The following is a 17473-nucleotide window of genomic DNA, read 5'->3' on the forward strand; positions in this document are numbered from 1 at the left end:
GTATTTTGTCCAAAAACATTTGTTTGGCAACAACTTTAATAGTTTAGTCATAACTCATGAATCATATTATGATAACGCAACAGTCGGCATGTAACAGGATCGTACACAGGGCCCAGTCTCTAAACACCAACCATGTTTGGTCTCCTCTGAAACCAGAGACGCCTCTCCGTTGATACCAAGCATAGTTTAGCCTGAGCTAACCAGCTCACGTTAGCCCTCAAACAAACACGCAGACAAACTTCACATGTTGTAGTCAACGTGTCAAATTGTGTCTTTGTGTCTCAATATTCCATCAAATCCCAAATCTATTGCAATCAAATGCAACTAATATTGTTTCCTTACCTTTTCATGGTCATTTGGAGCCCTTGCATGCATTGCTATGAGCTCCCTTTGTTTACATCAACGCCATGTTGTCACATGACAGACAATGTAAACAGAGAGAGGAGCCTACTCGCACAGTTGAACTATTGGGGACAAAATCTCTTCTCTAAATGTGCAGTCAAATTGTCAATAGTTTAAAACAATAACTCATCAGGAAACCACTTTAAAACTTACTTCAAAATGATGTATTTACTGAAAGTAGGTCCTCTCGATCCATTCCAGTGACTTGAAATAAGTTTATTCTGCCTCCCGCGTTTGCCTTTCCATAATCGCGCTTCTTTCAACGAGACATGCAGTGACCTGTCAATCAACTGGAGTGGCACCTGAGATGTCCGATCAGGTTCCAGAGGTGGCCAGTGCTACCCCGGCCGCCCCTCTAGCTCCGCCCCTGATGATGTTGCTGGAATGGCAGTTGTTTTTCGGGTTCAGATAAGACAACACAATTGCAACTTGCAATACGTATTCCACAAGTGTTAGTGTTTTCGGAGAAGATGGAGAAATTCTATGAGTTTAACACAATGAATCGAGAGCTATGAATAATAAATCATCCATCTTTACCCACTATATCTTAGCCTTTTCACCCTTAGGGGTGCATAAAATACAGGTTATGAACGTATTTTTAAAAAAACGATATGAAATTATTATTGGTTATTGGTAATGGAATCAGTCATGAGAAGCAGGTAATTATCAGTTTTCAGTATCTACTGAAAAAATCCATATCTTGCACCCCTAATATTGACATTTTATAGTCTAGCAGAGTACATAACAAATATTGTAGTAGGAAAAGCACAGGTGTTACCAACAACAGTAACGATGGCCCTGTTCTATTCAAGTGTCAGTAAGTTATGACAACACATCATCCTACCTACTGTACAGTACACAACTGAATAGGCTGATTTCCAGTGATTACCAAAATGACATATCACTGTTCCCAGCACAACAGCAACAGATGCACCGGACCTTCGTCACACAGTCACAATTTGGAATGGTTTAGGAAAACATTGTGGTTTAGGTTGAAACAAGTATATAAGTCAGTTAACTTCAGATTCATATGTACATACATTACGTACATAACTTTAGTTATGTTAAATGTGACATAACTACATTTGTAAGTTAAAATAACCCACCGCTGACTCCTTGTCTCACACTGGACATGAACAGCGTTCTCCTGAACAAAAGTCCTGTGCTTGTTTTACCCAGCTGTCTGCCTTGGCCTCCTCGCTATGCAGACTCGCTCTTTCTACTAAGTCACCTGACGTCCACCTTTGCTGCCTTAGTAATTGCTACAGCCACTAGAGGTCGCAGCCTCAGTAATGTCAATAACAATGCTGAGGCTGCTTGTACAGTCGATCATATGGTTGTTTTTCCGATGAGGGTGGGTTGGTGATGATTGTGACAGTGAGCCGGCATGAAGCTGCTAAATATAATTCAGCTGACATTCAGTTTAGTGATCATCCTACTGTTACATGTAAAAATGGCTTCTGTGGAAGAATGTGTATTATCAATATGGCAGTGAAGGGATTATTACTGCTTGGTGGAATAACCCTTGCAGGGTGTGGTCTGCAGGTCTGAGGTGTAGACAAAGTTTTCTTCACAAAGAAATCATGGCACATGACTCACTGCTAACTAGCAGACATGACAGACACAGGCTGTGTCCCAATTCAGGGGCTGCAGCCCCTCGAAGGGCGCATTTGAAGGCCAATTACGTCACAACGCCGCGCAAAGGCTGTCCCAATTCAAAGGCTCCTTCAAACGCAGCCCGCAAATGCAGCCTGCCCTTCCCTCTTTTTGGAGGACGCACCGCTACTATCCTTCGCGGCCTCCCATATCCCAAGATCCTTTGCGCGCCGCTGCTCAGTCCCGAAACAGAAGAGGAAGCAAGAGAAAATGGCGACATCAAGTGGCGCAGACATGACATTCAAATTTAAGTAATGGGTTTACACTCGGTTTTTAGTCATTTGAACATCCAACGCCAGATATGTTAAACTTCAAGGGACTATAAAACCTCCAAATTTTAACTTTCAGTTAAAATACGTGACTCTGGTAATGCTATGGTAAATATAGTTGTTATTCACCAATAGGTTAATGTTTATTTTGTAATGTTGACAATTCAATTTAGATTTGGCACATTTAGTCATTAATTTTTGTACACACACAAATAAATGTACGCGTTTGATAGATTTGAACTAAAATAGACTTTAATGCATCTCTTCATTCACAATCGTGACGTAAGGGTAAGGGGCGGGTACATCTGGTGACGCAACCAGGAAATACTCCGAAGGCTAGATCGTCCCATTTAACCCCGTGGACGCGACTTTCGAAGGTCTCTCCGAAGGACCTGGCCTTCGTGGGCTGCGTCCTTGATAGCTGCAGCCCCTGAATTGAGACACGGCCACAGTATCCGACTATTCAGTTATTTCATGTGGTCTGAGACACAGAAAAACCTGTTTTTCCTGTTTTCATCTTTCATTGATTTGTATGGATCATCATATTTTACTTGTTTCCCACTACTTAATGACCTAATAGCCATGCTTATAACACGTGATCACACATTCCTTGCCCGGGCTAATTTGTATTGACTGAAATAGCTAAATAAAAAGGTACTCTCGGCCTGGATTTCCTGCCGCTCCCTGATGCCCACTTTGAAAACCACTGCTCTGTAGCAATGAAACGATAGAGCCTCCAGCTGTTACAGAAAAAACACTTTGTTCTAACTGTCTTAACTTTCTTGCACTCATTATGTTGTCCTGTGGGGCAAATCCCATCCATCTGGCATCTGCATCAAGTAGGCTAATGCGAACCATACAGGGTTATTATTGCAGATTGAGCCCTGCAGTACTACAATGCTTCATACTGTTTCTTTCAGACTGATGGCTCCGTTGGTGTTTGGACAGAAAAAGAGCAGGAGGAGAACACTAATGCCTTACAAAACATTGCACTGGTATGTGTCACTCTTTGTTTATCAACCATAAAAAAGATGCAGTCAAGAATAACTGTTTTGTCTGTGAACGGCTTTCATTGTTTGTCCATTGTTAACACTCCATACCTCAAGCATCAGATTTGGTTTAGAAATGAGACTAATGCTACGTTCACACCGCAGTTACAAGTGACCTGAATCTGATTTTTTCGCTCATATGTGACCCATATCTGATTTGCTTTTGACAGTGTGAACAGCACAAGTCGCATTGTATCTGACATTTTCTAATCAGATTCAGGCCACATTTAAATGTGGTACTGAATCGGATACGTATCAGATTTTTTTGAATGCGACCGCAATCTGAACAGCCAGGTCGCATTTAATGCGACTTTGACGTCATTCTGACCCGCGCTGCACTGTTTTGTAAATGAATGACAAATAAAGTTGATTGAAAAGCGGGCGGGAGCCACGAACATAATCAAAACAAACATGGAGGACAGCAGTGAATGCTCCGTCTATGCTCTAGTCTATGCTCCGCATAGAGCCATCATCAAAATATGAATTTTCTTTCTCCTCTTCCTCGTCGTGATATCACCCGCTCACAAATTTGCCGGCTGCCGCCACACACTGTTTTTAGCATTAAGCCATACAGTCCCACGTTACCGGTTGCCGTTGCCATGTTCGCTTCCGTAAACACCGCTGTGGCGTGATGTCATCAATGATCAACTGCGCATGCGGGTCACTTCAGGAGCGTGAGCTGTTCACACAGCAATCCGTAGACAGGCCGCATTTAAAGAGGTAATGTGAACGGCCAAACAAAAAATCGGATTTGAGCCATAAATCGGAATTGTGCATTAAGACCTGCAGTGTGAACGTAGCTAAAATGAATCAAACCACGGTGCTCCAATATATAGAGGGTAGATTAGATTAACATAACAACACTTGAAGTTGAAAGCCCCATCAGGAGTTCCTCTGAAACTCTAATGTTCATTACATTCTGTTACAACCCCGAAAGAAAGCTTGTGGCCCAAAGAGGTCCAACATAATTACACGAGTCAAGAGGTCAAAAAAATAATTTATTACCACAGACAGAACATGATCAATCAAAAGTTAAATTTAACTAACCCCAACTAACTACAAACTGATGGGCCGGCAAAAAAGAACAAAAGGGAAGCCACCTCAGTCAGTCAAACTCTTACAGGGCCGTCGAAACTGGGCTCTTCCCCTCTACGCTACCCAAACTAAACCCTACAACAGAAATAGCACCACAAAACTGAACCACCGGACCCATCAGAAAAGGCAAAGGAACAAACAATAATAGCTACACATGGCCAATCTGAATTGCTGCTGCTGTTAGGCCAGAAATGGAAAAAGAGACAGACTTGAGTCCTCTCCACCTCTTTATTGACTCCTCAATCAGCCTGAGCAGGCTCACCTGGAGAGAGGAAGAAACAACAGACCATGAGTAAGTGACATCAGGGCATCACATGATAAGAAAGGGGAGCGGATGTAACACCCCCACCCTAAGTTACTGAACAATGTAAACTGAGAAGTTGCAGTAGTTAAAAAACAAACTTAGGCTTCACAGGATACACTGTTCAGGAACAGCTGATTACAGGCACGACAAGGCATCAGCCAGAACATTATCCTTGGCTATTTTATTCCACATCCTATGCCGATACACAAGCGGGTTATAATTGGTATAAACCAGTACCGGATCATTAGCCGAACTGACATTAACCTCAAAATATTCTTAGGCCGTGACAAGCGCCAACGCTTCCTTTTCCAAAGAACATGATCTGAATACTCCCTGCTTTTAGTGTGCTTATCGAACCACCCCTGTATTCTTGCCTGCGCCGTTTCAAGATTATCCCCAGCTATCTCACACAAATGGCGCAGCTTGAACCCGAAACTACTCACATAGTCCAGCAAGTTTCTCTCCATGCCTTCACACAGCCACTTCTCACTCTAAAGATTCAAGGGACCATGTACAGTATGAACAAAGACCAACTCTGATGGACTAAACCCCAGGGAGTCCTGGACCACCTCCCGTATGGCAAACATCTGTTGGGGAGCCCCCTCAGATTTTACCTCATCTCCAGCTACCACAGCTTCAAACAAGGGAGATAGAGTAGCATCACTATTTTTTTCACCTTACTGGTCACGAGTCAGGGACAAATTCTCAGCCCCAGACAAAGTTTCCGCACCCACGTCTTTACACCCACCAGCCTCTTGAAGAAATGGGGAATGATCACCAGGATCACAAAAAAGTGTCACTGAAGTCAACTTCAACCTCCTGTTTATACCAAGACCGAGTAACAACACAAGCTGCAAAAACCCTGGGAAACTTCTCAGCAAGCTCAGGACACTGTTTAAACAGGGATTGGTGTCACTTCAGGAGTAACAACAGATTTCCCCCAGCTAAATCATTCCCCATTAAGGAGGAAACCCCCTTAATCAGGAAACCAGGACATACTCCCAACAGCTACCTCGCCTGACACAAGGCTAGACACCACCAAAAGTGTATGCAAAGGCACTTCTAGATCCTTCATGCCAAGCCCCAGCACAGGAATGTCAGAACCAACAGCAGAATTACTGAATGGCAATACTCCTTCCAAAATAAAAGACTGTGGTACCAGCTCATATGAGTAGACACTTTTACTTTGTCAAAATCGAGACTAGCCTCTGCTGGAAGAGATGAGTAAACCTTCTGTGCTTTTCCACTCAAAACACATTGTAACAACAAGGTCCACACCCCTTTCGGCAACTTCAATGTAGATGCCACCCGCTCAAACAAGATTATATAGTTATCCTTCTCATTAAAAGGAGGAACCAAGCAGATGTTCTTACTCACAAAGTTTGCATTTGCTGTTCATGCTTTTTAGTTTCAAGATCCTTCATGTAGTACAACTCCTCTGTCAAAGCCAAATGCTTCAACTCAACTTCTATCTACTTGAGTCTTACTGCTTCAGACTGACCTGACTGCTCTGGATTTATTGGAGCACTCTGCAACTGGGGCAAAATCCCTCTATCCACTAGGGTATCATACAACTCAGCTTTGATAGCCTGTGTCTTAGCTTGCTTCGAAAACAGCTACCTCATAATGATCAGCAATTAACCCCAGATAAGCTTTAGTGCACTGATCAAACAAATCCAGTGAAGGAGACTCAAGAAACTCTGCTAACTTGAGCTCCATTTTTTCCAGTATCAACACAACTCAGCCAACAGCACAAAACACTGCCACACTAAACGGCCTCAAACCAACTACAACCTCTTGACCAAGCCATTGCATCCACAGTACAGCAAGAAGTACTATGACCACAAAACCAAGATAAGCTGTCCACAAAGTTGCCAAAACACAACTGTTCAAAAAAGAACCAAAGAAGGGAAGACACCTCAGTCCAACCCTTAGAAATAGCACCACAAAATTGAACCACCGGACCCACCAGAAAAGGCAAAGGAACAAACAATCAAAGCTACACAAGGCCAGTCTGAACTACTACTGCTGCTGCTGTTGCTGTCAGGCCAGGAATGGAAAACGACACAGACTTGAGTCCCTTCCCCCTCTGTATTGACTCCTCAATCAGCCAGAGCAGGCTCACCTGGAGAGAGGAAGAAAACAACAGACACTGGCTGGCTGTGTCCAAATTCAGGGGCTGCAGCCTTCAATGACCTAGCCTTTGCGGTCCACGAGGGCCGGGTCCTTCGGACAGGTCTTTGACAGCCTCGTCCACCGTTGTTAAATGGGACGGTCTAGCCTTCGGAGTATTTCCTGGTTGCCTCACCAGATGTTCCCGCCCCTTACCCTTACGTCACGAGTGAATGAAGAGATGCATTAAAGTCTGTTTTGGTTCAAATCTATCAAACGTGTACATTTATTTGTGTGTACAAAAATTAACGACAAAATGTGTTAAATCTAAATTGAATCATTAACATTACAAAATACCCATTACTTAAATTTGAATGTCATGTCTGCGCCACTTGATGTCGCCATTTTCTCTTGCTTCCTCTTCTGTTTCGGGACTGAGCAGCGGTGCGCAAAGAATCTTGGGATATGGGAGGCCGCGAAGGATAGTAGCAGTGCATCCTCCGAAAAGAGGGAAGGCCAGGCTGCATTTGTGGGCTGCGTTTGAAGGAGCCTCTGAATTTGGACAGCCTTCGCGCAGCATTGTGACTTAATTGGCCTTCAAATGCGCACTTCGTGGGCTGCAGCCCCTCAAGGACGCGGCCTTTGCCCACGGAGGCCGGGTCCTTTAGAGAGACCTTGAAGGCCGCATCCACCGTTGTTAAATGGGACGGTCTAGCCTTGGAGTATTTCCTGGTTGCGTCACCAGGTGTTCATGCAAGAAAGTCTGTTTTGGTTCAAATCTATCAAACGTGTACATTCATTTGCGTGTGTACAATGTGTCAAATCTAAACTGAATTATCAACATTACAAAATAAACTTTAACCCATTGGTGAATAACAGCTATATTTACCATAGCATTACCAGCATCACATATTTTAACTGAAAGTTGAAATTTGGAGGTTTTATAGTCCATTGAACCTTAACATATCTGTCGTTGGATGTTCAAATGACCAAAAAACCGAGTGTAAACCCATTACTTAAATTTGGATGTCATGTCTGCGCCACTTGATGTCGCCATTTTCTCTCAAATCACTCACTCATTCCCTACTCCCTAGTCACTACATAGGGAGTCCAACATAGTGGACTATATAGGGAGCTCATCAGCAGAAAGAAAAGAGTTGAAATGCCATACATCAACGCCGGTTGTGGACTATCCATAATAATACCTAAATATATATTAAAACGAGTATTTAAAAAGTATACCTTATTATTGAGTCAAAACACAAGCATTTGAATGGACATCCCGATTATATATATCTATATATAAAATATATATACTATTCTTTTCGGGATGCATTGTGGGATACTTTGAGTCCACTATATAGGGTATAATAATTCCCACTAGACATGCGGACAGCACTACAAATGGGTAATGAGTAAGGGTGCGTTCACACTAGCCTTGTTTAATCCGGTTAAACCAAACTGTGGAGCGTTTGCCCCATGGTGCGGTCCGTTTGGGGGGGGGGCAAGGTCTACAGTATAGGGGCATTCATTCATTCGTTCATTCATTCAAGGAGATGCATGGATTCTATAAACAAGAGCTGCTTTTATGATGAGCCAACTTTGTGATTTTTACACGTTTGTGATTGTCTGCTTCCCTCACTGGTCCCGCTTGTGTAGAAAAAACGTTATGGTAGGCCCTCATTGTCGGATAGCATAGCGTCTTCGGCGAAATGCATGGATCAAGACATTATTAATGCCCACTGCTCTATGAGGCGTTCATACTCGGGTCTATTAAAGTTTGTGTGTAAGCGCTCCAGATCAGCACTAATGTAAAAATAAGCAGACGCTCCATGATGTACAGTAGGCTGCTGATCTGATGTACAGATTTGCTGACTACCCGCCTAAACAGTTTGACCAACAACAGAAGGGCGTTGCGGCCACGTGAGTTTTGTTTACAGATTTTGGACCGTTTAAGTTTGGCCTTTGTGAACGCAAACCGGACCGACTCAAAATTGAAACAATGTATCATCCTCGCGTTGGTTCGGATAAAAAAACGGACCTTTCACAGACCTTTAGGTGTGAACCCGACCTAAGTGACATCAGGGCATAACATGATCAGAAAGGGGGGAGGGTGTAACACATCAACAAAGGCTGTGTCCCAATTCAGGGGCTGCAGCCCCTCGAAGGGCGCATTTGAAGCCAATTACGTCACAAAGCCGCGCGAAGGCTGTCCCAATTGGAAGGCTCCTTCAAATGCAGCCCACAAATGCAGCTTGCCCTTCCCTCTTTTTGGAGGACGTACCGCTACTATCCTTTGCGGCCTCCCATATCCCAAAATCCTTTGCGCGCCGCTGCTCAGTCCCGAAACAGAAGAGGAAGCAAGAGAAAATGGCGACATCAAGTGGCGCAGACATGACATTCAAATTTAAGTAATGGGTTTATACTCTGTTTTTAGTCATTTGAACATCCAACGCCAGATATGTTAAACTTCAAGACCTTCAAAACCTCCAAATTTTAACTTTCAGTTAAAATACGTGACGCTGGTAATGCTATGGTAAATACAGTTGTTATTCACCAATGGGTTAAAGTTTGTTTTGTAATGTTGATAATTCAATTTAGATCTGACACATTGTACACACACAAATAAATGTACATGTTTAAAGATTTGAACCAAAATAGACTTTAATGCATCTCTTCATTCATAATCATGACGTAAGGGTAATATAAGGGCAGGAACATCTGGTGGCCAACCAGGAAATACTCCGACGGCTAGACCGTCCCATTTAACAACGGTGGACGAGGCCTTCAAGGTCTCTCCGAAGGACCCGGCCTTCATGGGCCGCAAAGGCCGTGTCCTTGAAAGCTGCAGCCCCTGAATTGAGACACAGCCAGTGATTGGAGAGATGCCACCAGAAAAGGGTAGAAGAAGAAGAAGAAGAGGAAGAATTTCAGCAGCAGTAAACTTTAGGTATTGTTAAATCAAATAAAACAACGTAAACATGTGACCTCCCACAGCATCAACACTGGCGTTACAAGAACGTCAAAAACACAGTATCAGGGCACATCCACCTGGCCTTCAGCACTCCAGTTGTGTGCTCTACCATGGAGCGGGTGCGATCGTGCCGGTGGTTGTAAGAGTGCCCGGATTTACCAGGGGGGTCATCAGCCATGGAATAATGGCATAACCTCGGTCACCTATGTTACATTTTTATAAAATCGAGTTTTATAAAAGTTGAACTTTTACAAATCATTTACCAATCAGCCACCCATCTCCACCAGCTCCTTGAGCTGGACGCATCCCCACCGATTTATTCTGTAGCACAAAGAAGTCATTTGCTCTCCCTGGCCAACAGGCCATGACATTCAAAAGATGGCAAGGTGCCTCTGATTGTATTTGGACATTAATAGTGATACAGCTTTAGGTTGAGGAATGGGAATGGATTTTGAGAGGGTGCTTTGATCCATATATGCAAGCAATCTACAGTACCAATGATATTTGGCGCTACAGAAAAAAAAGCAATTGTGATTGGTTTAAAGAAATACAAACAAGTCAGGGTGCTTTTCCTCCTATATCAGAATGATAATAGGTGCAGTCAGACATATTTCTCCAGGGCTGACACAGCCCTCTGGAAATAGGTCTAGCTTTGCAAGACTAACACTGAAAGGTAGATTTTCTGATATTATTCTCAGAAAACAAAGAAAATTAGGTTAGTAACCACAGATAGTAACGAATCAACCAGGACTGAAATCTTCAGTATCATAACATAGCTTTTTTTCCATTTAATTTCTTGTTAGACTCAGAGAGAGTAGTTGATTGATGTGGGATTCACATATACTGTTGCCTTTTTCTCATTAGCAGGACAAGTTGCAGGCTTCAGCTGAATCTCCTCCACCCTTCAGAGCTGCTCCTCTGCAGGCTCAGAGCAGGCTGTCCAGAGAGAAGGAGTTCAACCGGAAGCCTGCAGCACGACTGGTGCAGCCTGGCTCCAGCCTGCTCTTCACCGGCCCCACTCGGATGCTCCACGACTGCCTCCATAAGTCGCTCAAATCCCTCCCCACCATCCACCAGCCCTCACCAGCCTCTGTTCACCACACTTGCACTGGTGCCACCCTCCATACTTCCCTCAACACACTCCATCACACCTGCCAGAGTTCCCTCCAGCTCTCCGACTCTGAACAGCACAACCACCCCCATTATGCTCATCACTTCCACCACCAGGCTGCTCACCACAGCCGGCCCAGTTCTGGACACCACACCTGCCCCGGCTTCCTGCACCACCGGGACTCATCCAGCTCTGCTAAGCCAGAGGCATCTGTCAAGCTCTCTTCCAGATCCAGCTCCTATGAGAAATCCTCCATCTTGTCCAAGTCTGCGTGCTCTTCCAAAGCAGCATCTCCCATGCCATCCCCTTATCCTTCACCCCGTCCCTCACCATGTGCCTCCCCCTGCCCCTCTCTCATCACACCTGCTGCTCCACCCTGTAGTCCTGACCACCCCTGCTCACCTGCTCTCACCCAGAAAATCATCATAACAGACATGAACCGGCTGTCTGCAGACTCCAGACCACAGCAACGAGGTACACAATTTGTGGCTGTGTAAATACATTTTTTTTTAAATTATATTATAATTTGTCACCAGTACCCACAACAACATTGCCAACAGGAAATAAATGTGCTTTTTAGTCGCTGAGTTATTGATTTACTTCTGGTGTGAATTCTCGAATAAAAGCTCATATTTTCAGTCTCAAACTATCAAATAATAATAGCCCCTATGGTCCCAAAAAATATGTGTTCTTATCTATGCCTGATAACTCACATGACACATTCTGCATAATGTGCATTACAACAGCATTAACTCCAGAGTCTATCTTTGTAATCAGTATCATGTTTTTTTATTAACTCATTGATTCCAAACACCTAATTTGCCTTCTTTAAATAGATTTTTAGCTACTTTTAGCTCCAGTTAATAGTGTAAGGGTTAACCCTTCCAATCAAAGGGCCAGCTGGTCGATCCTGTTGTGATCAAAGTTGAACTGATACAGTTTTGAATGAAACATGTAAAAATAACTTAAAGGAGAATTCCGGTTATTTGACACCTGGACCTTATTTATAGGTGGGTGTATGCTGGTATACTCACACAGACAATTGTAGCGCAGCTCGGAGTCCTTCGGAAGTTATTTACATCCAACCGATCGTGACCGCAGCTCACCGGGGCCACGGCAACGGAGCTTTTAAATATGAGTTATCTGCCGCGAAACTCGCTCATTTCACCTACATTTTGTCATGAATGGTCAGTGTTATCATCATGTTAGCTCAGCTAGCTTGTTGTCGTCTTCACCCAAACAAACTTTTGATGACGTCATAGGCATGCGCCGCCAAAACTCAGCTGTTTCACTTTGTTTTCGTCGGCTATTTCTGTGCAACATGGCAGAATATTTATCTGATGTAGAGGTGTCTCTTGAGGTTCTGACGCTGTGGTTGCTTGCCTTTTTTCTTTGGCTTCGTGGGAATAAAGTCCTCCGGAGCGAAGTGAGCACTGCAGACCCGATGACTCGCCCGCTTCAATTCTTCCACTTCAATATTCGTATCCATTTTGAGCGCAACAAGCCAGAGCTTTAGTAACTCCGGGTAGTCCAAAGGAAGCCGGTGGAAGCTGAACTTTGACGAACTAGTCATTTTGTTTGGACAAAGTGGAAATACACAATGGCGAACCATGTTTGTAGCAGTGCAGCCGAGCGTAAAACAGCGTGGACGGCACGGTACAAAGAGTATCAGCTGAGTTTTGGCGGCGCATGCCTATGACGTCATCAAAAGTTTGTTTGGGTGAAGACGACAACAAGCTAGCTGAGCTAACATGATGATAACACTGACCATTTATGACAAAATGTAGGTAAAATGAGCGAGTTTCGCGGCAGATAACTCATATTTAAAAGCTCCGTTGCCGTGGCCCCGGTGAGCTGCGGTCACGATCGGTTGGATGTAAATAACTTCCGAAGGACTCCGAGCTGCGCTACAATCGTCTGTGTGAGTATACCAGCACACACACCCCTATAAATAAGGTCCAGGTGTCAAATAACCGGAATTCTCCTTTAAGAAAATCAATTAATAGAAAATGTTAAGAAATCTAGAAGTCCAGTAATGCGTAACTGCTTGTACTGTATGTTGCACAGTGCAAGCGATGTCTACCAACCTATCACGTGGTTATTTTGCTCGTAAAGTTCTTTGATCTAACAAGGGAAAGCCGTATGAATGCATTCTACTATCTCTCCTCGTCATTGTATTGTTCTGTTTGAACAGCAGAAGGCGCAGTCTTGCTGCTCAAGAAGACAGACTTGTTCTTGTAAGACCCGTCCTACTCCGCCTCTGATTGGTTGGTTTTGTTGGTTTTGTTCTCAACAGCCCCATTCACAATGCCTTTTTAAGGCAGGAATCTTGCGCTGATATTCCGCGTCACCGTCTGTGTGAAAGTTAGAGGCGGAATGGGGGGGCAGTGTCATGATCCTGGTTTTGTGATTCTGTTATTTACTGTTTTATTTTGATATTGTGCCCTCATGTGTCGTGTCTTACTTTTTAGTTCCTCCCATTGTGTGATTTCTCGCCCTTTTTTGTATTCACCTGTGTCTTGTTCGTCAATCAGCCCTGTGTGTATTTAGTCTGTGTGCTCCCTGATGTCTTCGTCAGTTCATCCCTGTGTTCTCCTGTGTTCCTCTGTGTTTCACCTGCGCCTGTTCCCTCCAGTGATCTCCAGCATCTCCCTGTTTTACCCCGTGGTATGTTTCTGTTTTTTTGTTCCTCTTGTTTTTATTCAGTTGTACTTTGTTCTTCTTAGTTGATACTTTGTCTTAGCTTTTGTTTGCTACTTTGTATTTTTTGGTATTCTACCCCACCTGGTTTTGGATTATATATTTGTGGTTTTTTGGCTTTTCATTAAAGGCTCGTTTTCAGTTCTTAATCCTGCCTGCCTCCTGTGTGTTTCTGCGTTTGGGTCCTCACCTTTTCATAAACTGTGACGGACAGTTTCGTTCTGCTTCTGATCCATCACCAGAGGTAGTAACAGAGCCGCAATAGAGGCGAGATGATGTCTGTGTGAATGGAAAAGCTGGCAGCGCGGGACAGGAGTGTGTCAGTCCGATGGCTTTCAGTCTGACAGCTAAACAGATCCTTCACTCATCAAATAAAAGAGAAATGTCCCACACTTCAACCTACAAAGCAGCATTACAGGACCAAACAACAGTAATGTGGTGGCAGGAAGTGTCTTCAGCATCTTACATGAGCGTCTGCCATTTCTGCGCAAAAAAGAGCATCTGTCCCTGGCAGCAGAGCCAGGCAGCTCCCACAGTTGAATGGCGGTGATTAAGTGATGTGATTTAGTCTCCCTCCACTATTGTGTTGTCTCTGGCAACTCCTGACTGAGACTTCAGTAACCTTCCCCCAGAAAAAACCAGCATCCCCCCTCGCGAGTGAGTGTCATAAATGTCATTTAGAGCCAAAAACGTAACTTTGTCACTTTCCAGGATGCATGGTCGGTCAGGATCTCAATCACAGCACATTATAACAGCATCCATATGATTATAAACAGTCGGTGGATACATTTCGTTTCCCCCTGTTAATCTAAACAACAACAAAAAAACCACACAGATCTCAATGTTATGATGTGTACCGTCACGCCTCTTATGAAATGACCCACTGGAGCGGCTTTATGCCAGCGCTGCTTGGCTCAGTGTGAACAAACAAAGGCGGCATAAAGACGGGCCTTCTGCAGGGCGGGCTGCTGTGCCGCTGCTCTTCATCCTGTCTGCTTCACCCAACAAGCTTAAAGACACTGCAGCTGTGACAGCCAGGTGGTGTGTTTACAGGCAGGGAAACTATGGCTCACAATCTGCTGCATCAGCGCCGCCGCTGGCTGTTTGTTTTTACACCTGACCGCCACTGGACATACAGTCAGAAAATAATACTGTGGCAGTGATGCTGACAGAGATTTTCGTGGCCCTGGTCATCTGGTGGACGACAAGATGGAGGAATATTGGTGTGACCCGCGGCCGAGTGCCTGTTTTCGGCTGTCCTCCCATGTCACACCCCCTGGGTGCCCTGGTAGTCGTGCTGTACAACCAGAGGGAGGGAGGGATTGCAACTGGCTTCTGTATCGTTTTCCAATGGCTACTTTTTACACAGGCTTGGGTTATGGCCGGCTACTTTTATTTTCCTAAAGAGGAAAGCAGAAATGCCTCAAGTAAAAAGTAAAAAACAAATTGTATATGAAAAAAAAAACAGTGTGCACATTACATTTATTATGAAAGCATATAGCTCAAGTCATTTTTTTCTTCTTTTTTTTAATATACAGTAGTGATGAATATCGTACCATGAGTTTTTGGTATTGTTACATCCCTAGCCGTGAGTGTGCTGTATATTGGAATGTATTGTGAAAATGAACATAATCCTGAGAGGTTAAAACAGAGATCCATAGAGTTCATACTAAAATATGATGAAATCATAACTGGTGGCTTTATGTAACACTATGTAGTTAAAACATTGTTTTGGTCGCTCTTGTGAAATAGGAAACATTTTGTTATTCTTGGAGTGCCTGTCTGGATTGTTTATGATGAAATAATAATGAAATGTGATCAAATGTTTGTATAGAATAGATTTTAGATTTTATAAAGTCTGTCTGGAATGAAGGTTCGCTCTGCAGCTGAGGTAAATGTAGGCCACTCTCCAAGAACAGACAACAACCCTGGTGCTGCATGTGTTGCCTCTTGATACTCTGACATTATAATGTCCCATCCAGGGGCCACCCTTTCCCAGCTGTCAGACAGTGGCCAGACCCTGAGTGAGGACAGCGGGGTGGACATAGCTGAGGCTGGAGGCCTCAGTAAGGACGGCAGCCCTCGACCCAGCAAGAACCAGCAGAGCCATCTGGAACAGCCAGGGGCCCACGCACCTCCTCCAGCTGCCACCAGACAGGTGAAGGCTTCATGCTGTCATGAATACGCAGTGATTAGATTCCCTGTGGTGCTGTCCTGTCCCGAGGTGGCTAACTGTATGTAAACCTAACTACTCATTAGTGTATGGTTTCAGCTCTTTGGATCACTGCTTCTGTTTCTCTCATCACCTTTATGGAATTAAATGCCTCAGAGCCAATCAAAAGCACTGCAGTAACAACAATGTGATGAATTATACACTGTGCTGTCTCATAGTGATGACACGATTGAGCTCATCACTGTATGACAGCAGACCAATCAAACCAACAGCTGAAAAAACAAACAAGAGAAAAATGAAGCACACTCTGTCTCTCATTTGCATACAAGGAGAAGATTGTGTCATAGAAAAAAAATGTACTTGCAAATATTTTTTTAATAATACAAGCTCTGTTCCTGTCATTATGAAACTTTAATAAGATATTTCATGGAGTATGATCTGTGGATTGAATTCAGACATCTAAATTGTCTTGCTGGCCACCAAACACCTGGGTGAAAACCTTCTTTGTCTTTCATGCAGAGAAAAGGAAATGGAAATGCATCAAATAAATTGAACTGAAGAAAATGAAATTTGAGTAAAATTTGCTTCCAGTGCACATCAGTTTCCGTGAGTCACCTGGAATAATCTTGTCCCTTTCAATTAGAGCATGCAAGGAAAGAAGTAGGAAGGAGAAATTAAATTCAAAAACACTGTAGTAGATTCTAAAAGAGATGCATGGCACAGATTGTTTAAGGACCAAGGCTCTAACACTCGGAACATATTTCATCCACAAACAATAGCATTATATAACTGAGTTCAAAACATAAAGAGTAAGAAGCAGGTAAGAAGCCTCATACACTATTAATACGTATGTTGTGACACTCATAACACGCTGCAGGCTACAATGCCTTCAGGATGGAGTAGCTTGTGTTCCATAGTAAATGAATAGTGGCAGACTTTGCCTCACACATTGAGTCTGTCCCAAGTTATCTCACTTCAACATTCAGTTCATTCAGACAAAGTAACCTTAAATAACAGGAGCAGCGGAACACAAAAAGGCTTACATCAGTATGCATTAAGAGCCAAGAATCCAAATTAGTGGATAAACACAACTCTGCATTGGTTCAAACAGGTTTGTACAAAGTTTTATTCAAGCGAGGAGAAGTGTTTCTACAAGTTGGGGTGAATGAATTTGAACTTTTGGACAGTTTGTACTCAGAGGCATCAAAAGGTGGTGCAGCTAGCTGTACACATTCGGGGTGACAGAAGTAGTTCAGTGGTGGGTACAGAAAGTTAGATCAATTACTGGAGATGGTTTGTGGATATCATCCACAACATGTTGCAATGGTAACAATATAAAGTTCAGCCCCGCTCTGACTGATGATACCTTTTCACTTTGTGTCCCAGCAGACAGGCTCACCAGTCCCAGTTCCCAGTGCTACCCTGGTACGAGTGGTGAAAAATGCCAACACCCTAGGCATTGCTATCGAGGGGGGAGCCAACACACGGCAGCCTTTGCCACGAATAGTCACCATTCAGGTGAGACCGCGGTACAGTAGGGCCTGGCTGATTCATGGTTCAAAGCTATTGTCTTGTGCTAATGTTCAGTGTCTTTTCTTTTGAAATTTACTGTACATGACTTGAATTGA

General features: G+C 43.7%; 1 protein-coding gene across 6 annotated transcripts in view; it reads left to right on the forward strand.

Moving 5' to 3' along the window:
• The window catches only part of whrnb (whirlin b), a 177636-nt gene that overhangs the window by 132003 nt on the left and 28160 nt on the right, over window positions 1-17473 (forward strand). For 2 of the 6 annotated variants that reach the window (XM_084359805.1, XM_084359808.1), the window contains exons 8-11: window positions 3248-3322; window positions 10726-11446; window positions 15655-15830; window positions 17235-17363. In XM_084359805.1, the coding sequence (XP_084215931.1) occupies window positions 3248-3322; window positions 10726-11446; window positions 15655-15830; window positions 17235-17363 (1101 nt within the window). The remainder of the gene's footprint in view (window positions 1-3247; window positions 3323-10725; window positions 11447-15654; window positions 15831-17234; window positions 17364-17473) is intronic. The other 4 variants (XM_084359806.1, XM_084359810.1, XM_084359807.1 and 1 more) reach the window with 2 other exon arrangements.

This window comes from Pagrus pagrus (genome assembly GCF_965226575.1).
Source record: "Pagrus pagrus genome assembly, chromosome: 8".
NCBI classification, from domain to species: Eukaryota; Metazoa; Chordata; class Actinopteri; order Spariformes; family Sparidae; genus Pagrus; species Pagrus pagrus.